Genomic DNA, 23,480 nt, shown 5'->3' with positions numbered 1-23,480 from the left:
TATCCAGGAGCATGGGAGGTCTTCCCATTTTTCTCAAGTCTTCTTCAATTACTTTTTTGAGTGTTTTTATGTTTTCGTTGTATAGGTCTTTCACATCCTTGGTTAATGTTACTCCAAGGTATTTTATTTTATTTTTTTGTTGTTGCTATTGAAAATGACACATTGTCACTACTTCTTTCTCTCTATCTTTGTCTTTTGCATATAGAAAGACTACTGTTTTTTGTACATTGACTTTGTATCCTGCTACTTTGCTGAAGGAGTTAATCACTTTAAGAGTTTTGAGATGGAGGCTTTCGGGTCTCTTACGAACAGAATCATGTCATCTGTGAATAGGGCTAACTTAACTTCTTCCTTTCCAATTTGTATCCCTTTTATTTCTTTCTTCTATCTTATTGCTTGAGCTATGACTTCCAGTACTATATTGAAGAGGAGAGGTGAGAGCGGACACCCTTGTCTTGTTCCTGATCTCAATGGGAATTCCTTCAGATTCTCCATTAAGTATTATTTGGGCTTTAGTTGCTTTATATACATAGCCTTTAATATGTTGAGATATACAGCGTCCATAACAATTCTCTCCAATATTTTGATCATGAAGTGATGTTGTATTTTGTCAAAAGCCTTTTCTGCATCTGTTGAAATGATCATGTGGTTTTGTGTTTAACCTTATTTATGTGGTGTATTACATTGATAGATTTCATTATGTTGACCTCTGTGTTCCGGGGCTGAAGCTTGCTTGATCAAGGTAGATAATGCTTTTGATGTGTTGTTGGATTCGGTTTGCAAGGATTTTTTTCAGAATCTTTGCATCTAAGTTCATCAGGGAAATAGGCCTATGGTTTTCTTTTTTTGTGGCATCTCTGCCTGGTTTTGGTATTAAGGTAGTACTAGCTTCATAGAAAGAGTTGGGAAGCTTTCCCTATTCTCCAATTGTGAGACATAGTTTGAGAAAAATTGGTTTCATTTCTTCCATGAAGGTTTGATAAATTCAGCCAAGAAGCCATTGGGTCCTGGACTCTTCTTTTTTGGGAGGTTTTTGATTACCTTTTCAATCTCAATGGGTGTTATAGGTTTATTTAGGAGATTAATCTGCTCTGAGCTTAGCTTTTTGGTAGGTGTTTGTGTCCAGGAATTCATCTATTTCCTACATATTAGCCAGTTTTGTGGAATAGAGGTTTTTGAAATAAGTCCTGATGATTGTCCCAATTTCACTTGTATCTGTTGTGATCTCTCCTTTTTCATTCCTAATTTTGTTAATTTGAAGCATCTCTTTTTCTTGCTTGATCAAATTGTCCAGTGGTTTGTCCATCTTGTTTATTTTTCTAAAGAACCAGCTCTTTGTTTCATCAACTTTCTTAATTTATTCTTAGTTTCCAATTCATTAATTTCTGCTCTAATCTTAATTATTTCTTTTCATCTGGAGCTTTTTGCATTGGATTCTTCTTGCTTTTCCTGTGCCTTTAGATAGATGGTTAGGTTATTGATTTGGGATCTCTCTGTCTTTGTTATGAAGACATTTAATGCTATGAATTTTCCTGCCTTCATTGTGTCCCATAAGTTTTGGTACCATGTGTTCTCATTGTCATTCATTTCTAGAAATTTTACAATTTCATTTTTATCTTGTCTACTACCTATTTATTGTTTTAAAATGTGTTGTTTAGTTTCCAGGAGCCGATGGGATTCCTGGTGCTTCTTTTGTTGTTACTTTCTAGCAATATAGCACTGTGATCTGATAACATGGAGGAAATTATGTCAATCTTCCTAATTATATGGAGGCAGGCTTTGTGACCCAGTATATGATCTATTTTAGAGAAGGTTCCATGGGCTGCTGAGAAGAATGTGCAATCTGTGAATTTGGGGTAGAATGTTCTGTAGATGTCTGTTAAGTCTAATTGTTCTGTGTTTTTTTTTAAAATTTTTTTGTTCATTTTTATTTATTTATTTGAGAGTGACAAAGAGAGAGAAAGAGGCAGATAGAGAGAGAATGGGCATGCCAGGGCTTCCAGCCACTGCAAACGAACTCCAGATGCATGCGCCCCCTTGTTCATCTGGCTAACGTGGGTCCTGAATCGAGCCTCGAACTGGGGTCCTTAGGCTTCACAGGTAAGTGCTTAACCACTAAGCCATCTCTCCAGCCCTGTTCTATGGTTTTGTTGAGCTTTCTCAATTCCCTGTTGATTTTCTGCTTGAATGATCTATCTATTGCTGATAATGGAGTATTGAAGTACCCAACTATGATGGTGTTGGTGGTTATTTCTGTTTTTTGTCAAGTAGGTTTTGTTTTATGAATTGTGATGCCCCTATGTTTGGTGCATAAATATCTATGATTGTGATATACTTTTGTTGGGTCATTCCCTTGATAAGTAGGAAATGGCCTTCTTTGTCTTTTTTGATTACAATTGGTTTGAAATCTATTTTATTCAATATTAGTATAGCCATGCCTGCTTGTTTCTTATTCCCATTTACTTGGAATATTATTTTCCACCCTTTCACCCTGAGGTGGTGTCTCTAGTGGTGAGTTGGGTTTCTTGAAGACAACAGATTTGAGGGGTCTAATTTTCTGATCTACCTTTTTAGCTATGTCTCTTGATGGGTGAATTAAAGCCATTAATATTTAGTATAATGACTATAAGGTTTAATTTGATCCTTGCCATAATTGTGTTGGTTTATGTGGTTTGGTATTTTCTTGGACTTTGTAGTTTTTTGTGCCTTCTCTTAGCTAGGTTATTGTGATCTGTTTCTTGTAGGCACTGGAGGTTGATTATTTGATTCTTCTGTGTGGAGAATTTCCTGAAGTAATCTGCAGGTTTGTGTTTGTGTTCATATAGTTGAAAGCTGAGTTTTATCATGGAAAATTTTTCTTTATCTATTATGAGAGATACTTTTGCTGTGTAGAGTACTTTGGATTGGAAGCCATAGGTTCTTAGACTTTGCAATGTTCCATTCCAGGTCCTTCTGGCTTTCAGGGTTTCCATTGAGAAGTCTGAGGTAATTCTGATGGGGTTACCTTTAAATGTAATTTGTTGTTTTTCCCTAGCTGCTTTTAGGACTTTCTCTTTGGTATCAGTGTTTAGAGTCTTAATGATAATATGTCTTGGAGAGTTTCTCCTTTGCTACTGCCTGTTTTGAGTTCTTGTAACTTGATGGGCCTTTCTTTTGAAAGAGTGGGAAAGTTTTCTTTGATAATTTTGTTGAATAAGTTCTCCATGCCTTTGGTCTGAATTTCTTCCCCTTTGGTATCCCCATTATCCAAATGTTGGGACACCTAAGGGTATCCCTTAGTTCCCTCATGTTTTGTTAAAAATTTTGAAGTTATTGAAACTTTTGCGCTCAAGAACTGTTTCTTCTGTTTTGTCTTCCAGTTCTGAGTTTCTGTTCTCTACATGGTTGCCTCTATTCTTGAGTGCTTCTGTAGTGTTTTGGGCTTGTTCAGTTTGGTTTGTGTTTTCTACTGCGTTTTTCTGTAGTTTCCATCCCTCTGTTGAGTTCCTTGTCCACATCATTTTCTGATTTTCTTAATTCTTCTTGGAATTCATCCTTGCATTTTTTTTGTCTTCATTGAGTGTAGCCAGCCTAGTTATTGGGGTTCTTTTTTATTCTTTCACCTTCAGGTCATTTAGTGTTCTTCGGAACCTTTCCTCGTTGTTTTCTATTAAGTCTAATCTAGTAAGAACACCATTCATACAACTCTTGGCCCTTTGTTGAGTTTCTACACATTCTACTATTTTCCAGGCCAGGGTTGCATAGCTTTTATCTTCATTTTGGGGTTCTGATCTTATTGTTTCTATTGTCTCTTTCATTGTTTTGATTGGAGACATCCATTGTGGGACTGGACAATCTTGTTGGATTTACTTGCATTTGATTTTTAATGTGATTCCTTTTGTGCTGTATTTTTCCCATCACAGTGGCTTGGTAAGGCTAGGGCAGGGAATGCTAGTCTGCTGGCCTGGGTCCGCTCATGGGGGTGTGGGGACAGCTGTAAGTGGGATGGCATTTGCATGCATGTGGAGCTCAGAAAGTCTAGCACTAGGACACTAACCTGCTGGTTTGTGTCAGTGCACAGGGGTTTGGGTGGGCAGCAGTGAATGGGAGGACATTAGAGCCTACGTGGAGCTCAGAAAGCCTAGTGTGGGGATGCTAGCCTGCTGCCCTGGGTCCACACATGGTGGGTCGGTGGGGGTCAGTGGCAAGTGGGACAGTGTTTGCATGCATGTGGAACTCGGAAAGCCTAGGGTGGGATCACTAGTCTACTGCCTTTGGTCCACTTAGCCTGTGGTTAGTGCAGAAGGAACCTGTGGCTGGGACTGTGGCTAGGATGGCTGCTTGAGGGGACTGGGGAAGTGGTGGGCTACCTGAGAGCGTGTGAATCAACAGATTCCCTACTTTGCTTCTCCTTGCCCTCCCACTAGAAATCCACTAGAATCACCAAACCTCTAAGAACCCCAGTGAACCTCCCACTAGAAATCCACTAGAATCACCAAACCTCTAAGAACCCCAGTGAACCTTCAATGTCTTGCCTTTCCTTTTCTGTGAGGTGAAGTGAGGTTAAGTGGACGTCATCTTGATTGGAAGTCCTGATTGTTTAATTTACTGGGCTATGAGGGTTTTTGTTCAAGAAATCTTTTCCCACTCCTATATCATGAAGAGTGCCTCCTATTTTTTCTTACAGTAGAAGAGTTTGAGATCCATATGGGCTTGATTTTTGTGTATGGAGAGATGAATGGGTCTAAGTTTCATTTTTCTACATATGGTTATCCAGTTTGTTGGGGAGGATTTCCTGGTCTCTGATTATATGAAGCAGTTTGAGAAAAATTGCTCTCAGTTATTCAATGAAGGTTTGATAGAAATCAGCTGAGAAGCCATCCAGTCCTTGGCTTTTCTTTTCTTTTTTTTTATTAATTAGTTTTGTACTCAGTGAATACAGTCAATTTGGTACCATTATTAGGCTCATCCATTACCTACCCCCTCCTCTGGGCCCCTCCTTGTTGAAGTATATGGGTCATGCATTCTGGAGTTAGCCCACAGTTATGGGTAGGATAAATGTCTGCATATCATGACCAACCTGTGGCTCTGACATTCGTTCTGCCCCCTCTTCCGCAAAATTTCCCTGAGCCCTGTTGGGTTCATTTTTGGTCTGCTTCAGTGATAAGGGGTTGGGGGCCTCTGGGTCTCTGGATATTTGATTTGGTAGGAGTTGATTTTTCTCTGTGTTGATCTCCTTCGCCATTGTGCTGGCATCCTGTTCAATCTTCATGGTTGTGTTAGGTTTGTTTCTGAGATTAATCTGTTTTGAGTTTAGTTTTAGTAGGTGGTATGTGGCTAGGAATTCATCCATTTCTTCGAGATTATCCAATTTTGTGGAGAAGAGGCTTTGGAAGTATGTCCTGATGATTCTTCCAATTTCATTGATGTCTGTTGTGATGTTTCATTTCTGATTTTGTTATTTTGGCTTCTCTTCTTTTATGTTTGATCAAATTGGCTAGGGGTTTATCAATCTTGTTTATTTTTTCAACAAACCAGTTCTGTGTTTCATCGATTTTTAAAATTGTTTTCTTAGTTTCTAATTCATTAATTTCTTCTCTGATCTTGATTATTTCTTTCTATCTGGAGTTCTCAGGCTTCTTGTTTTTCCAGTGCCTTTAGGTGGACAGTTAGGTTATTAATTTGGGATCTCTCTGTCTTTGTTATGAAGGCTCTTAGCAGTATGAATTTTCCCCTTAGGACTTCCTTCATTGTGTCCCATAAATTTTGGTAAGTTGCATTTTCATTATCATTCAATTCTAGGAATTTTACAGTTTATTTCACAACCATTCATGTTTAAAAGAGGGTTGTTTAGTCTTCATGAGGTAGTGGAGTTCTTGATATGTCTCTTGTTAATTTGTTTGTTAATGTGATATGATGCAGGAAGTTTCCTCAATTTTTCTGAATTTATGGAGGCCTGCTTTATGGCCTAATATATCATCTATTTTGCAGTAGATTCCATGGGCTGCTGAGAAGCATGTTTGTTCTGTAGAGTTGGTTGGAAAGTTGTGTAGATGTCTGTTAGGTCTAGTTGATCTATAGTGTTGTTGAACTCTGTTATTTCCCTGTTGATTTTCTGCTTGGATGATCTATCTATTGATGATAGTGGAGTATTGAAGTCTCTGACTGTGATGATATAGTTGTTTATTTCTGTTTCATTGTCTAGTAGGTTTTGTTTTATAAACTGTGGTGCACCTGTGTTTGGTGCAAATGGATTTATGATTGTGATGTTCTCATGTTGGATCATTCCCTTGATGAGTAAGAAGTGGCCTTCTTTGTCCATTTTGATTACTTTTGGTTTGAAGTCTATTTTATCAGATATTAACATAGCAACACCTGTCTGTTCCTTATTTCCATTTGCTTGAAATATCATTTACCATCCTTTCACCCTGGAGAGGTGTCTAACTTTAGTGGTGAGGTGGATTTCTTGGAGATAACAGATAGAAGGGTCTAGTTGTTTTTTTTTTTTTTAACTGTTTTATTTATTTACTTATTTTGGTTTTTTGAGGTAGGGTCTCACTTTAGCTCATGCTGATCTGGAATTCACTATGTCGTCTCAGGGTGGCGTCAAACTCACCGTGATCCTCCTACCTCTGCCTCCTGAGTGTTGGGATTAAAGGCATGCACCACCATGCCCGCTTTTAAATATTTTATTTTTATTTATTTTTTATTTGACAAAGAAAGATGGAGGGATAAGGGAGGGAGGGGGAGAGAGAGAGAGAGAGAGAGAGAGACAGACAGACAGACAGACAGACAGAATGGGCATACCAGAGCTTCCAGTGACTGCAAATGAACTCCAGACATGTGCACTCCCTTGTGCATCTGGCTAATGTGGCTCTTGAGGAATAGAACCTGGGTCCTTTGCTTTGCAGGCAAACACCTTAACTTCTAAGCCAGCCCTCCATCCTGAAGGGTCTAGTTTTATGACCCACCCTGTTAACTTGTGTCTTTTGATGGGTAAGTTAAGACAAGTAATATTTAAGGTTATAACTGTGAGTTTTGATTTACTCCCTGCCATGATGAGGTGTTCTGTGGGGTTTGGTGCTTTCTTGTGTTTTGTACTGTGTTGAGCCTGGTTTATTTTTGGTTATTGTGATCTTCTTATTGTTGGCTCTTGAAATTGGTTGTTTCACTGTTCTATGTGGAGTATTCCCTCAAGTATTCTCTGTAAGTTTGGCTTTGTGTTCTTATAATCATAGAGCTGACTTTTTTCATGGAAACTTTTCCTTTCCCCATCTATTATGAGGGATATCCATAGTTTTTTATACTTTGAAGTACTCCATTGTAGTCCCTTCTGGCTTTCAAGGATTCCATTGAGAAATCTGAGGTGATCCTGATGGGATTGCCTTTGTATGTAGTTTCTTTCTTGCTGCTTGTGGCACTCTTTCTCTGTTTTCATTGTTAAGAGTTTTAACTATGATGTGGTATTTGATTTTTGTTTTCTGTTTTGTTATTTTGCATTGTGTTTATCTCTTTTTTGAAGTACAATTTCAGTTTGCATTCTGATTTTCTTGATGCTTCCTGGAATTCATGCTTGCATTTGATCGTTAAGCTTGACCTATTGGTTATTGAGATACTCCATTTGTTGACTCATCTTCAACTCATTTATATCTCTTTTGAGGGCTCTAATGTTTTCTTCAATTAAGTTAAGCCTACTCTCAAAAGCTGGATGCTCTAAGAGGTGATTCTACTCAATTTCATTGATACATTTGTTGGTTTTTGATGGCGTGCTTCCAGTTCAACAAGTCTTTTGATCGGAGTCACACTGTTGTGTTTTTGTTTTGGGATTGAATTTCTGTTGATTTCTCTATGATATCATTGGAGGCTTCTGTTGTGGGACTAGGCATTTTTAGTGGAGATCTTTCAATTTTCTGGCTGTCATTGATTTTTTTTGCATTGTGTTCTACCCATTTTGGGGAAATGTTTTAGTCCATTGAGTGGTTGAGCAAGTATTTGTCCTTGTAGGATCTTCAGATGGTGTTCTGTTTTAAATGTGAACCAGATTGGTGTATGATGGGGTTATAACTACAGATGTGCAGAATGTGAACATTACAGGTACATCAAAGGTACCTGGGGAACTGTGAGCTCTGGCCTACTTATTCCGCTTGCAAGTACTCTTCAGCACACAGTGATCAGGGGTTGGGGAGCCAGGAGCCAGGAAGCTGGAGAGCCAGCTCCTACCATAGCCCATGTACCCTCTCATTCAGAGGAACAGGTATTTGCTATTGACCTTGGGGCCAATTAGGAAACCAGAACATAAGGCCTGCTTCTGCAGACCACACACAGGGACCAGGCTTCCCCAAGGCACAGGTACCAGGGGACTGGGAGGCGGGGAGCCAACCCGGAGCTCTGGCCTACTCACTTCACATGGGTATTCTCTGGAGTGGGAGATCCAGGAGTTGAGGACCCAGGGGTCATTCATTCAGGGATTCAAAGCAAGGGGCCTGCTTCTACAGCAAACTTGCCAAGTCCAGGCAGCCCCAAACCAGTAGCAGGGGAACCAACCAGGAACAGGGAATCTGATTGTACACCCTACAGAAAAGGGTATTGGAAAATTGGGCACTTTTGTCGGGAAGACTGAGCAAGGGGCCTGCTTCCACAGCAAGCTAGCAGGGTCCAGGCAGCCTGAGCCTAGTGGGACTAGGGAACTGGGAGAAGTGGGACAGACCTGAAGATCCAGCCTACTCACTCCATAAGCGCACCCTCTGGAGCAGGGGATCCAGGAAATGTGGACCCAAGGGCCCTTCAATGAGTAAGGCTGTTTCTGTAGCAGGCTTATTGGGTCCAGGCAGCCCCTAGCCAGCAGCAGAGGAACAGCCAGGAAATCCTTACTTTTCTATGTCATGTCATTTGAGGCAGATTTTCTCTTTCTGGATTATTAATCTGTCCCCCCCCCCACTTGCCACAGGTGTGTGGTCTATTATCTCATCTCTTCTTCTCTTCTTGTGATCACTGTGCATGACAACAGAAGTTGTCATGGCATCTAGGACTTTTTTTTTTTTCTAGATAAAGTCTCACTCTAACCCAGGCTGACCTGGAATTCACTTTGTATTCTCAGGGTGGCCTCGAACTCATGGCGATCCTCCTACCTCTGCCTCCCGAGTGCTGGGATTAAAGGCGTGTGCCACCATGTCTGGCTTATAGCCACCCTCTTGATAATGGCACATTAAGGCCAGAACTGGCTTTCTTCCCCAAGGTGGTCTGGAAAATGACACAGTTTTCTGATATAAAATCATTTCATTAGGGTTAAGGTATGGCTTTGTTGTTCACCCTTGAAGTATCTGCCCACTGTTCTAATAAGCATTTTTATTTTTAAGCCAAAAGTACAAAGATGTGTTATTGTTTTAAGTGTATTCTAATGCCATCTTAAAATACATCCATATACATGTGACCATTCTAAAGTCAGAACACTTATATCCAAAACTACATAACAAAATTTATGGCCACTAAAGACATGTAGAGATAGACTATATGAAAAGAATGTGAATACATGACAGTGGCTGAATTCTATTAGAACATGGCATATGAAAAGAACATTTATCTAACATGATTTAAAGGAAAAGTTATCTTTTTCTTTAAATCTCCCATTATATTATGAATTGAAAGGGATTAGATTAATGCTAATTTAACAATTTTACTTGAGCACTCACTTACAAGCCAGTGTTACCATTTTAACAATATATAAATAGACATGTAGATAAGGTATATACCATCAGTTAGATTTACCATTTGCCAGTTTTAAACTAAACTGCTGCTGCTGATTATTTTTGTCATAGCACTGAGCAGTCCTTAATGTAAACTCTGTACTTGCAAAGATGTGACTGTTTCTGGAAAGCCTACATCTTAAAGACAGAGACTAGTGTGAAGCAAGCATTAGCAGTTTGAATTTAAAAGTTACATTTTTCTTTTTTGGGCTAAACTCCAAGGTGGCTGCAATGTGGGAGGGGTCACTGTGCCATGGAGTAGATGGCCCAGCTAAGTGGGCACCTGAGCCATGAAGATGAGTCTACATAGCTTCTGCCAGGATGGCTGGTAAATGTGGTCTCTGTCTGGCAGAGTCCTCAGGTGTTCACACTTTTTCCCAGCATGAGTTCCAGAAGGTCCAGGTGCTGGGCCTACATTGCCCTACATTAGGGCAGCCTGGGCTGAGATCAGAGGGTCTGTGCCCCTATTTATACCTGCCAATAAAGTTATTCAAGACTCCTGGAAATGAGATTTCTAAACTCAACTAAAACCTCAGGAGCCTGGTGTGTTGTCTTTAGAAACACGATTATCTCAGCCTCTGGATCGTGTATGTAGCTCTAGGAGTGGTACACATGGGCCAAATTTTCTCTGGCTCTGTGGGAATGGTGGTAGGGATGGAGAGGAAGTACAGACACCCAGGGAGAGGAATTTCCTTTCCATCACATGGCCATTGAAAACAAGTACACAGAACATCAACCCAAGAAAGAAAGGAAATGCCATGCACTCCATGCCTTATATATATCCCCAAGGAGAAAAATTTGTAGAGGAAGAGAAACCCTTTTAAAAAAGTTAATATAGGGCTAGAGAGATGGGTTAGTGCTTAAGGCACTTGTCTGCAAAGCCTAAGGACCCAGGACCCATATATACCAGATGCCCAAGGTGGCACATACTTTTGGAGTTCATTTGCATTGGATAGAGGCCCTGGTGCACCCATCCTCTCTATCTGTCTTTCTCTCTCTCTCAAAATAACTAAATGGATAAATATCTTTTTAAAAAGTTAATATAAAGCAATATTTGCTCTTTACCTGTAATATAAGTATTTTCTTTTATCTTTGACTTTATCATGTCTTTAGCCATAAAATGTTTTTAAAGTGCATTCAAGTTAATAAATTTAAAAAGGCCTGTGGGCTGGAGAGATTGCTCAGTGATTAAAGGTTCTAGTTTGCAAAGCCTGCTGTCCTGGGCCAGATACAAAAACTGGCACATGTGCTTAGTCTCTCTCTGTGTATTATACACACATAAATAAAAAAAAAATTTAAAAAGGATCTGGTTTTTGCATAATATCTTTAAAAGCCACGGAGGTGTGGTGGGGTATGAGAAAAAGAACAGGTTGGTGGGAGGATGAATCAAAACTAAAGATATGTGGGGGACCCTACCTATATGCAGCATGAGTAGACCTGGGCTCTTGGTTTCCCAAAACCCGGTTCCTCTGCCCCTAGCATGGGTTTGCTTGGACCCCATGTGAGTGCAACAAGGCAATGAAAACTAAGAAGATTAAACCACCTCTTCTACATCAGCCAGGGCCCAGATGAAACCACAGAGGAACTGGTGAGATGAGCAAGAGTGCTGCTTCCATGGAAAGCCTGACAACCAGTGCCAAGGTGATTCAGACACACTGAGGATAGTCAAAGTGGAAATCCAGAAGCTGCTGAGAGCACAACGCTAAAGTCGACTTAAAATACACCCACCATGGCTCAGGGAATTTTGTGGAAGAGGGCTTGGAAATATTACAAGAGCCACAGAGTGAAAGTAAATGTCCAGATGCATTGCCCCCACTCCTTTACAATCACTAACAGATGCTGTCACATCTCATAACCCACAACCCCAGGGGGAATACCAGCAATCCCACTAAGGAGGGCCCTCAGTGGAATGGGGACAGGGAGGAGGGAAATGATGATAACAACATATGATGTGTCCATAATAAGTTTCTACTTAATTAAAAGAAAAAACAAAAAAGATTTATGCCCAATTTAGTTTTCCACTTATGCATAATAAAAATATGAATGAAATATTAGACTATTATATAAAGTATAATCTCCCTCAGTGCTTTAAATATCTTTAATATGGAGAAAATAACTTATAGAACACTTCAGAAAATAGAACAGTTGATATTCTGATAAAATAATACATATCATTACCATGTTTGATTTTTGATATCATACATTATCAAGTTATCAGTTTATAGGGTGGGTTTTTTTTTTTGTTTGTTTGTTTGTTTTTTGATGTAGGTTCTCCCTTTAGGCCGGGTTGACTTGGAATTCACTCTGTAATCTCAGGCTGGCCTCGAATTTGTGGTGATCCTACTACCTTTGCCTCTCAAGTGCTGGGACTTAAGGTATTGCTACCATGCTTGGCTATAGGGTGCTTTATTTTTTTTTAACTTTTATTTATTTATTTATTTGACAGAGAGAAGGGGGGTAGAGAGAGAGGGAAAGAGAAAAAAAGAGTGAGGGAGAATGGGTGCGCCAGGGCCTCCAGCCACTGCAAATGAACTCCAGACGCATGTGCCACCTTGTGCATCTGGCTAACGTGGGTCCTGGGGAATCAAACTTGGGTCCTTTGGCTTTGGCTGTGTAGGCAAATGCCTTAACCATGAAGCCATCACTCCAGCCCTAGTGTTTTTTAATTTTTTAAAATCATTTTTACTTATTTATTTATTTGAGAGAGAGAAAGAGAGAGAGGAGAAAGAGGCAGATAGAGAATGGCACTCAGGGCTTCCAGCCACTGCAAATGAACACCAGATGCATGTGCCCCTTATGCATTTGGCTTACATGGGTCCTGGGGAGTTGAACTTGGGTCCTTTGGCTTTGCAGGCCAACGCCTTAATGGCTAAACTATCCATCCAGCCCCCTAGGGTGTTTAAAAAATTGAATTAAGTGTTCGGTATATTATTTTTAGATATATTCTTATGTTTGGAAATACAGATTTCTTCTTCCTGTCTATTTTCTAGCTCTTGCTTTAAGTTTTCAGAATGCTAAATTGTTTTGTATCTGGTATGTGCTAACAATGAAACTGAACTTGTTCCTGTCACAAAAGAAAAACTAAAGGGCTGTGAATAAGTCACAGAGAAACTTACTATTTGCAAAAAAAAAAAAAAAACAATTAAAATAATTTTTTGTAAAAAGTGTACAGTTTTCCTATGTGGGTAGATAAAGCTGCTTCTAGAAGCCATAGATTATTGCCCATAAGTTTCAATGCCAGTGATGAGATACTTCCCAACGAGTTGTTGATCAGGGATGCTACAAAGGCCCCTGAAACAATAAAACAACAACAAAAGACCTTGCTGTTGGCTGCCCACTTAGATTTTAAGTTCCTATTGCTGATGACACCACACATTTTAATTATAGGACGTAGAGAAACTAAGATGGAACTGAGCTGAAAGCATCTTTTCTGCCAGCTAGCTTCATATCAAAAGGTGCTATGCAACTTGTTAGGGGAGAAAAAGCCATCAACAATTCTACCCAGTTCTGGACCCCATGTATTCCACAATGTACTTGCCAGGCAAGCTATGCCCACTGGTGGCATGCATATATGGAAGTAACCAACCTCTTTCTGTTTGGATTTGAGACAACATCAATAGGAGGGTTATCATCCTGGTAATGTAAACCTGGCCAAAAACCTATTGCTAGGGATGGGACTTAGGCCCTAGGGGGTACCTTATTACTGTGGTTATGCTAAACAGCATGTGAAAGTGCCAAGCATCAAATCAATTCATGATGCAAAAGTCACTACAATATAATACAAAAAACTCAAAGGATCAAGACAATATAGTCCCACCCAAAACTATAAATTCATCTGAAATGATCACCAGTGAGACTGTTTTAGGTGAAATACCTGACAGAGATTTCAAGAAAATGATGGTATCTATGCTCAAAGAAATCAGTGAAGAAATGAAGGGAATCAAAGAAGAAAACAAAGGAATTAAAGAAGAAAATAAACTTCTGAAAGATAACACCGGAAACCACCTTAGTGAAATAAAGAGGTCATTACAAGATAAGAGTAAGGAAGTAGAAATACTGAAGAAAAACCAGATTGAAATCCTGGCTCTGAAGAATACAGTCAATGAAATAAAAACTCTGCAGAAAGTCTCACCAATAGAATGGATGAATGAGAGAACAGAGTATCTAAACTAGAAAACCAAGTTGCAGATCTAATACAGTCCAACAAAGAGAAAGACAAGCTAATAGCAAGGCATGAGTGGGAATTTCAAGTTATCCAGGACACTATTAAAAGATTAAACATAAGAATTCAGGGGGGCACACTCTCCTGTTCCTATTGTCCACCTTATGTGGACCAGGGGGTGATGTCTCCCCTCTGCTCATACCATCGTTTTCCTCTACCATCGTGGAGCTTCCCTTTTGAGCCTATAAGCCAAAATAAAACTCTTTTTTCCCCACAATCTCCTCTTGATTGAGCGATTACCAGCAATGTGAACCTCTGCAACAGTAAAGTGGTACCAAAGAATGGGATTGCTGTTAGACACCTGACTGTGTGGCTTTGGCCTTTTGGAGCTGAGTTTCAAGAGGAATGTGGGAGGATTTGAAACCTTGGCCTAAGAGATGCCTTGTAGTGCTGTAAGTACAGCTTGATGGACTCTTCTGGTCAGAGTTGAAAGACCTGAATGCAGTTAAGAACTATGGACTGTGAGGTTTGGCTTATGAGGGTGAGAAGGCTTTGCTTGGACCGGGCTAGAGGCAGTTTATGTGAAAAGCTTGCTCTTATGTCCGTGTCCTAAGAAGTTGTGCACGGTTGCTTTGCGTAGTAATGGACTGGTGTGAGCAGAGGGATATGGCACAGAGAAAAAAACAAAACCAAACAAAAACTTTGGGTGAACTACTGCCCATACAGCTACAATTGAGAGATTACAGCTATTGAGACTGGGCCAGCTGACCTGTACTGGGGCAACAGGAAGAATGTAGACTCTTTTGAAGGGGTTGGAGGGCTCAAGGGAGTGTCCTGTTCTTCAAAGTCTGCTTTCTTCTCCCCACCTTGGGTTAACAAATTGGTACCCTACCTGGTATTGTGGAGTATAAGAAATGCAGGAAAGAGGGTCATTGAGTTTGCAATACAGTCCTGTGTTTTGGAAATGGCCATGGGCAGTGTGAAGCAGCTTTGCTGGGTGCCTACATGGAGCCCCCATGGGGCCATGAGGATGAACCGTGGATTGCAGTGGAGATCCAATGGAGATGCCAGGACCATGAGATGGCTGCTAAGGAAAGTTGTCAGCCTTGGATGAAGTTTTCCAGGACTGTGAGTAGCCTAGCTGGAGGGGTGGAATTGGAACTCCAGAGAATTGTTGCTGGTTAGAATTATCAAACTTGGAGATCTGTCAGTGACTAGAGTTGTTGGACTTGGAGCTACAGTTTGATGTTTGCTCTTTTAAAATCTTACATTGGTTGAATATTCTTTGCTATGTCTAATGCTACCTTTTGCAGTGTGAATGTTTATTCTGTGCCATTATGGGTTTTTTGAGGTTATTTTTTGGTATTATGGCTCAGTTAAAAGACCTTGTACTATGGGGGGGGGGGGGAGAATTCAGGATATAACAGAAAGAGAAGAATTTCAATCCAGAGGCTTAGTAGGTGTTTTCAACAAAATCAAAGAAGAAAATTTTCCCCAAATTGGGAAGGAAATGCCAGTGCAGATACAAGAACCTTTTAGAACACAAAGAGACAAAACCTGGAAAGAATCTCACCTCGCAGTATTATAATTAAACTATTAAACACACAAATGAAAAAACATATATATGTTGAAAGCAGCTAGGATAAGCAAGTCACCTACAAAGGAGAGCCCATCAGAATAACTGCAGCCTACTCAACACAAACTTTAAAAACCAAAAGTTCTGAAAAATAACACCTGTCAATCAAGATTACTTTATCCTGCAAAGCTATCTTTCCAAATTGATGGTGAAATAAGGATATTCCCCAACAAAAACAGGCTAAAGGAATTTATGACAAATAAACCAGTTCTACAGAAAATACTTGAAGGGATTCTTAATGCCAAACAGAAAGCAAAATACACACAGGATGAAATATGAAAAAATAAACCACACTCAAGTAACAGTTAAAAGAAGTGAGTAAAGAAAGGGGAAACAGCAAACACTACAAAATAAGAAGAATGGCAAGAATAAATGCATAGTCTTCAATAATAACTCTTAATATCAATGGCCTGAATGCACCATCCCAAAGACACCTGCGTGCAGACTGTATTAAAAGGCAGGACCCTACCATTTGTTGCCTCCAGGAAACATGTCAATGAAAGATAGACACTGCCTTAAGGTGAAGGGATGGAAAACAGTATTTCAAGCAAATGGGCCCAGGAAACAAGCATGAGTTGCTATCCTAATATCTGACAGGTAGACAGTGAAGGCAGTCCTAAGAGGGCAATATATAGTTCTGTGTGCCTATATTAAAAAATTAGATAATTGGGCTGGAGAGATGGCTTAGCGGTTAAGCGCTTGCCTGTGAAGCCTAAGGACCCCGGTTCGAGGCTCGGTTCCCCAGGTCCCACGTTAGCCAGATGCACAAGGGGGCACACGCGTCTGGAGTTCGTTTGCAGAGGCTGGAAGCCCTGGCGCGCCCATTCTCTCTCTCTCCCCCTATCTATCTTTCTCTCTGTGTCTGTCGCTCTCAAATAAATAAATAAATAAATTAAAAAAAATTAGATAATTAACAAGTAAATAATTTAATGCTTTACCCAAAAGCCTTGGGAAGAGAGCAAGGCAAACCAAAAATCAGTAGACAAAAAGAAGTCATAAAGATTAAGGTAGAAATTAATGAAATAGAAAAAAAAAAGCAATCCAAAGAAATAACAAAACGAAGTGTTGGTTATTTGAAAGGATAAACAAGATTGATGAAACCTTAGGAAATTTAAGCAAAATAAAGAGACAAAAAATAACAAAATTAGAGTTGAAAAAGTCACCATTACAACAGATACCAAAGAAATTTAGACAATTATAAGGACATATTTTAAGAATATATATGCCTATAAGTCAGAAAATCTGAAAGAAATGGATTTCCTTGATTCATATGACCTACCAAAATTAAATCAAGATGAGACAAACCATTTAAGTAGACCTATAACAGAGATCCAAGCAGGTATAAAAAGTCTCCCAAGTATAAAAAGCCCAGACCCGGATGGATTCACTGGCAAGTTTTACCAGACCTTCATGGAAGAACTTCCACTAATGCTTCTCAAACTTTTCCATAAAATAGAAAAGGAATTAATTCTACCAAACTCCCTTCTATGAAGCCAGCATAACATTCATACCAAAACCAGGCAAAGACAGAATAAAAAAAGAAAATCACACACCAATCTTCCTCATGAACATGGATGCAAAAATTCTGAACAAAATATTGGCAAACAGAATACAAGAATATATCAAAAAGATTATTCAGCCCGATCAAGTTGGCTTTGTCCCAGGGATACAGGGATGGTTCAACATACACAAATCAATAAATGTAATACATCATATAAATGGTCTGAAAGGCAAAAATCATGTGATCATGTCAAGGAATAGCTGCAGAAAAGGCATTTGACAAAATCCAACATCCTTTCATGGTAAAAGTATTACAGAAACGGGAAATAGAAGGGACATATCTCAACATAATAAAAGCTATTTATGACAAACCTACAGCCAACATAATAGTAAATGGTGAAAATCTCAAAGCTTTTCCACTAAATTCAGGAACAAAACACTGGTGTCCACTCCCTACTTTAATTTAATATAGTACTGGAAGTGTTAGGTATAGCAATAAGGCAAGAGACACTCATAAAAGGTATACAGATGGGAAAGGAAGAGATCAAAGCATCACTATTTGTGGATGATATGTTTTATACATAAAAGACCCTAAAAACTCTACCAGCAAACTGTTAGAGCTGATAAACACTTTTAGCAACATAGAAGGATACTACACAGAAATCAGTAGCTTTCCTATATACTAACAATAATCATGTGGAAAATGAAATCAGGGAATCTCTCCCATTCACAATTGCTTCAAAAAAAAAGTATCTTTGAAGCTGGGTGTGGTGGCGCACACCTTTTATCCCAGCACTCAGGAGGCAGAGGTAGGAGGATCGCCATGAGTTCGAGGCCACCCTGAGACTCCATAGTGAATTCCAGGTCAGTCTGAGCTAGAGTGAAACACTACCTTGAAAATAAACAAACAAACAAAAAGTATCTTTGAATAAAATTAGAACTAAGGAAGTGAAGAAATTCTACAATGAGAACTTTAAAACACTCAAGTGACAAATTGCAGAAGACATAAAGAAATGGAAAGACATCCCATGTTCTTGGATGGGAAGATTCAATATTGTGAAAATGTCAATCTTACCGAAAGCAAGCTACATATTTACTGCAATCCCCATTAAAATTCCAATGGCATTCTTCACAGGAATAGAAAAAACAATACTAAAATTTTTTTTTTTGTTCATTATTTATTTATTTATTTGAGAGCAACAGACACAGAGAGAAAGACAGATAGAGGGAGAGAGAGAGAGAATGGGCGCGCCAGGGCTTCCAGCCTCTGCAAATGAACTCCAGACGCATGCACCCCCTTGTGCATCTGGCTAATGTGGGACCTGGGGAACCGAGCCTCGAACCGGGGTCCTTAGGCTTCACAGGCAAGCGCTTAACTTCTAGGCCATCTCTCCAGCCCAATCCTAAAATTTATTTGGAAGCACAAAAATCCTGAAATAACCAAAATGATTTTGAGCAATAAAAATAAGGCTGGTGGTATCACCATACCCAATTTTAAGCTATATTACAAAGCCATAGTAACAAAGGCAGTGTGGTATTGGCACAAAGACAGACATGTAGATCAGTAGATCAAAGTAGAGGATCCAGATGTTAATCCAAGCAGCTACAGCCATCTGATTTTTGACAAAAGTGCCAAAAATATTCATTGGATTAAAGACAGCCTCTTCAACAAGTGGTGCTGGGAAAGCTAGATATCTATATGTAGAAAGATGAAAGTAGATCCTTGTCTTTCTCCCTGCACAAGAATCAAATCCAAGTGGATCAGGGACCTTAATATCAGACCTGAAACTCAGAAATTGCTCAAGGAAATCCTTCTACATGTTGGCATAGTTAATGACCTTCTGAATATAACCCTAATTGCTCAGAAAATAAAACCACTAATCAACTGGGATCTCATGAAATTACAAAGGTTTTGTACAGCAAAGGACACTGTGAATAGAGCAATGAGACAACCTACGAAATGGGAGAAAATCTTTGCCAGCTACACATCTGACAGAAGATTATTATCCAGAATATACAAATAACTCAAACACACAACAATAAGAAATCAAACAACCCAATCAAAAATGGTCTAGAACTAAATAGAGAGTTCTCACTGGAAGAAATACAGATGGCATATAAACATTTAAAAAGTGTTACACATCCTTAGCCATCAGGGGACTGCAAATTAAAACTACCTTGAGATTCCATCTCTCACCCATCAGAATGGCTACCATTAAGAAAACAAATGACAATAAATGTTGGCAAGGATGTGGTTAAAATGGAACCATTCTGCACTGTTGGTGGGAATGTAATCTGGTACAGCCATTGTGGAAATCAGTGTGGAGGTTCTTGAGACAGCTAATAATAGATTTGCCATATGATCCAGCTATAGTACTCCTAGCCATATATCCTAATGACTCTTCTCACTACCTTAGAGATACTTGCACAACCATGTTTATTGCTGCTGTATTCACAATAGCTAGAAAATGGAACCAGCCTAGATGTCCCTGCACAGATAAATGGATAATAAAGATGTGGTACATCTATGCAATGGAGTTCTATTCAGCTATTCAGCGATATAAAAATATGGAATTTTGTAATTTGCAGGGAAATGGATTGATCTGAAAAGGATGATAGTAAGTGACATAACCCAGGTTCAGAAAGCCAAACATCATATGTTCTCTCTTATATGTGGATCCTAGCTACAAATGTATAGACTTGTGTGTGATCTGGAACCACAACTCAGTAGCAGAGGCCCATCAGCTAGAAAAAGAATATAAGGGAGGGAGTAGAGGTAAGCTCTTGAGGGGATGGTATTGTATATATGTAAGTAGTGGAACAGATTACAGGGAGGGGAAAGGCCTAAGTGAAGTCAGGGGAAGATATCATATAAAAGAATGATGGGGGGTGGGAGGGTCAGTCAGAATTCAATATATTTTGAATAAGGGCATATGAAAATCTACTTCTTAAATAATCGCACATCCAGAAGCCATAGATTGTTACTAGAAAATTTTCACTAATACAAATGCATTTCTGCTGACTAATTTCTAGGATGCCAGCATGGGTAACTTATAATATTTAGCACATCTTTTGTTTTGTTTTGTTTTTCGAGGTAGGCTCTCACTCTGGCCCAGGCTGACCTGGAATTCACTATGTAGTCTCAGGGTGGCCTCAAAGTCACGGCGATCCTCCTACCTCTGCCTCCCCAGTGCTGGGATTAAAGGCATTGTGCCACCACGCCCAGCCTAACACAACTTTATATCATTATGTTTTCTTCTTCTTTTGAACTTTTTAGTGTGGATTTCTACTTATTATAGTAATAAATCTCTAATAGCAGTTAATTGCTCATTTTTAAATATGACAGACATTTTTATTTAAAGCTTTAAAAAGGTTTTATTTATTTATTCGGGGGGGGGGAGAAAAAATGGGTACACTAGGGCCCGTAGCCACTGCAAGTGAACTCTAGACACATGTGCCACCTTGTGTATCTGGCTGATGTGGGAACTGGGCTATTGAACTTGGGTCCTTAGAGTTCATGGGCACCTTAAATAGTAATCCATCTCTCCAGCCTAACAGACATTTTTTTTTTAATTTTTAAAAGTCATTTAAGTTTTTTATTTATTTATTTGAGAGAGAGAGGGAGAGAGAATGGGCACACCAGGGCCTTCAGCTGCTGCAAATGAATTCCAGAGACATGCACCACCTTGTACATCTGGCTTATGAGAGGAAACAATATTTTCTGTTAGGTGTATCGGTCTCAACTTTTAAATTCTCTACTGTACTTTGCTGTACAGTTGTTTATGTGAACCATCTATTTTGCATTTTTGGCAGTGCTGAGTATTGAACTCAGGGCATTATGCATGTTCTCTATGTAGTTCATCCTTGGGCTTTACCTCAGACCATGAATGGGCTTTCAGCTATATGCTATCTTAAAATACTCTATTCTTGTTTTCAGATTGCTGAAGCTAAAAGACATGTTTTACTCTAAGTTTGGGTCTATGCCCAAGTTTTACGCTCGAGCACCAGGAAGAGTCAACATAATAGGTATTCCAAATTTTCACTCTTAATTGTTTTCTTCTCCTCTGGTAAGATTTGTAATTACATTTTGTTTTAAGCTTTCCCCTTCCCACTATAGAATATTTCCACAATGTATACTAAGATATGCTATTGTAAGGGCACCTTAATTTCATCTTTGTCAATCCATGTTGGTAACAGTAGTAGTATTATAGCCATTTTCTGAATGTGTTTATTGTTGAAACAATTGTAAAGTTTGGGTCTTTTGACTGTGGTGAGTGATTTTGATGGCTTTGCACTTGCTGAGTTGGAGAGACATGAAGACCTTACAATTCTTGCTCTCAGAGATGCTCCAGACCAATTTGGTGTCCTAGGGACATTTGTATTTCTCTCTCTTTTTTAAAAAATTATTTATTTATTTATTTGAGAGAGACAGACACAGAGAGAGACAGGTAGAGAGAATGGGTGCGCCAGGGCTTCTAGCCACTGCAAACGAACTCCAGATGCGTGCGCCCCCTTGTGCATCTGGCTAACGTGGGACCTGGGGAACTGAGCCTCAAACCGGGGTCCTTAGGCTTCACAGGCAAGCGCTTAACCGCTAAGCCATCTCTCCAGCCCTATATTTCTCTTTTGTTTCTCCTGTGAGGTACTGTTTGATGTTATGTCCTTTTAGAACTAAGTAACAGATTTCAACAACAGTGTATACTGTCTCACTATGTATATAATAATTGGTACAATTTTATATTATATACCATTTTGTCTTTTATATTTGATATATTATTTTACACTTGATATTTTGTATATATTTTATCATGATAATGAAGAGGTCAGAATTATTATTTGCCTACATAGTAGTATAAGCTGATATTTTATAATTTGGTTAACATTTTTTATTGTGCATAATGTTATTTCCAGGTTTTTTCAATATTGTAACCAGTTTGATTAAAAAAAATACATTGAAGCCGGGCGTGGTGGCGCACGCCTTTAATCCCAGCACTCAGGAGGCAGAGGTAGGAGGATTGCCATGAGTTCAAGGCCACCCTGAGATGACAGTTAATTCCAGGTCAGCCCGGACCAGAGTGAGACCCTACCTCGAAAAACCAAAAAAAAAAAAAAAAAAAAAAAAAAAACATTGAGTGAGAATAGCATCATTTCATTATTTCTGGTGCTTTATTAAATTCAGATGTAAAAGAGGTGTAGGTAGAATAGAAGACAAACTCGTTTTGACTGAATTTAAATTCTTGTTATCCACAAAGGAATTTGAGCTTATAAGGATTTATTCATATGTTGATCAGCAAGATTGCTATCATTTGAGCCCTAGGAATTTGCTAGAAGTTACATAGGAATTACTATGGAATTGAGGTGCCAACCATGCAAAAGCTCAACAAAGTACCTCTTGTTTGTCTCATTTACTCATTTCAAATCCAAAATTCCATTTGAACAAACATGTTTACTGAGTATGTTATGTTATGTATGTATGTATGTATATGTATGTATGTATCTATATTTATATTTATATCTATATCTATATATCTATATCTATCACATACGACTTTTGATAGAGAGATACAGGGTACAATAAAAGGTTATAGTAAGGCCCTCAATCTAGACTTGGAGTTATCTAAAGAAGTCTCTTGGGGAAAGTTGTAAGCTGTGACTTCTAGGATAAATAAGGCTTATTAAGAGAAAATGGTATGAAAAGCTGAGAAAAATCCAGGGGCCAAATTGAATACCCCCTTTTTCATGATGAAAAATGCAAATGTAAACTAAGTAATCAGATTATATAGTGACTCCCCATCCATCTCCAATGGTCAGTTTAGGCCATCTTATTTATGTTGGAGAAAATAGTAGAGGTTTTAAAAAAACTGAGCATGGTAGTGGAAGGGTGTGGCTTACAATGGGATAAAGTCAATGGAGTGGTTGTAGATAACTGAAGAGAGAGGAACTGGTGAGAGAAAATGCCTTCAAAGGCAAAAAGGCTGATATCTAGAACATAATAGATTAACTTCAACTCTAAATAGGAAGCAAGACAAAAATAGTGCAACTTGATATAGGTGACATATAATTTTAGTGTAGAGGATTGAGGGCTAGTAGGAGAGCTGGAAATTTTTTAAAGTCAAATTTTACTTTTTTAAAGATTATACTCTTATACTCATCTCCTTCACCCTTATTCCACCGAGGGCCCTCCTCTGTGGGGTTGTTGGTATTACTGTGTGGTCCTGAAGGCCTCAATCCTGAAGTCTCTGTGGAGTTGGGAGGGAATTGTGCCCTAGTATAATCTCACACCCTGTGGCTCTTACCATCTTTTCTTCTCTTCTTCTGCAATGTTTCCTGAGTTTTGGTGGGCATGTTAGAAATCTGGTTTAGTGTTTTTTGTTTTTTTTTTACCCCCAATGTCACCAGCCTTTATTCATTGTTTGATATTTATTTTTTAATGTTTTTGAGTGACTGTAGGGTATGTCAC

General features: G+C 39.0%; 1 protein-coding gene across 4 annotated transcripts in view; it reads left to right on the top strand.

The window, feature by feature from the left end:
- Galk2 (galactokinase 2) overlaps nucleotides 1–23,480 on the top strand; it is a 201,806-nt gene that overhangs the window by 5,462 nt on the left and 172,864 nt on the right. For all 4 annotated transcript variants that reach the window (XM_004669731.2, XM_045156144.1, XM_045156145.1 and 1 more), the window contains one exon: nucleotides 20,958–21,046. In XM_004669731.2, the coding sequence (XP_004669788.2) occupies nucleotides 20,958–21,046 (89 nt within the window). The remainder of the gene's footprint in view (nucleotides 1–20,957; nucleotides 21,047–23,480) is intronic.

This window comes from Jaculus jaculus, chromosome 8, assembly GCF_020740685.1.
Source record: "Jaculus jaculus isolate mJacJac1 chromosome 8, mJacJac1.mat.Y.cur, whole genome shotgun sequence".
Lineage (NCBI taxonomy): Eukaryota > Metazoa > Chordata > Mammalia > Rodentia > Dipodidae > Jaculus > Jaculus jaculus.
This window is presented reverse-complemented; position numbering and strand designations above follow the sequence as displayed.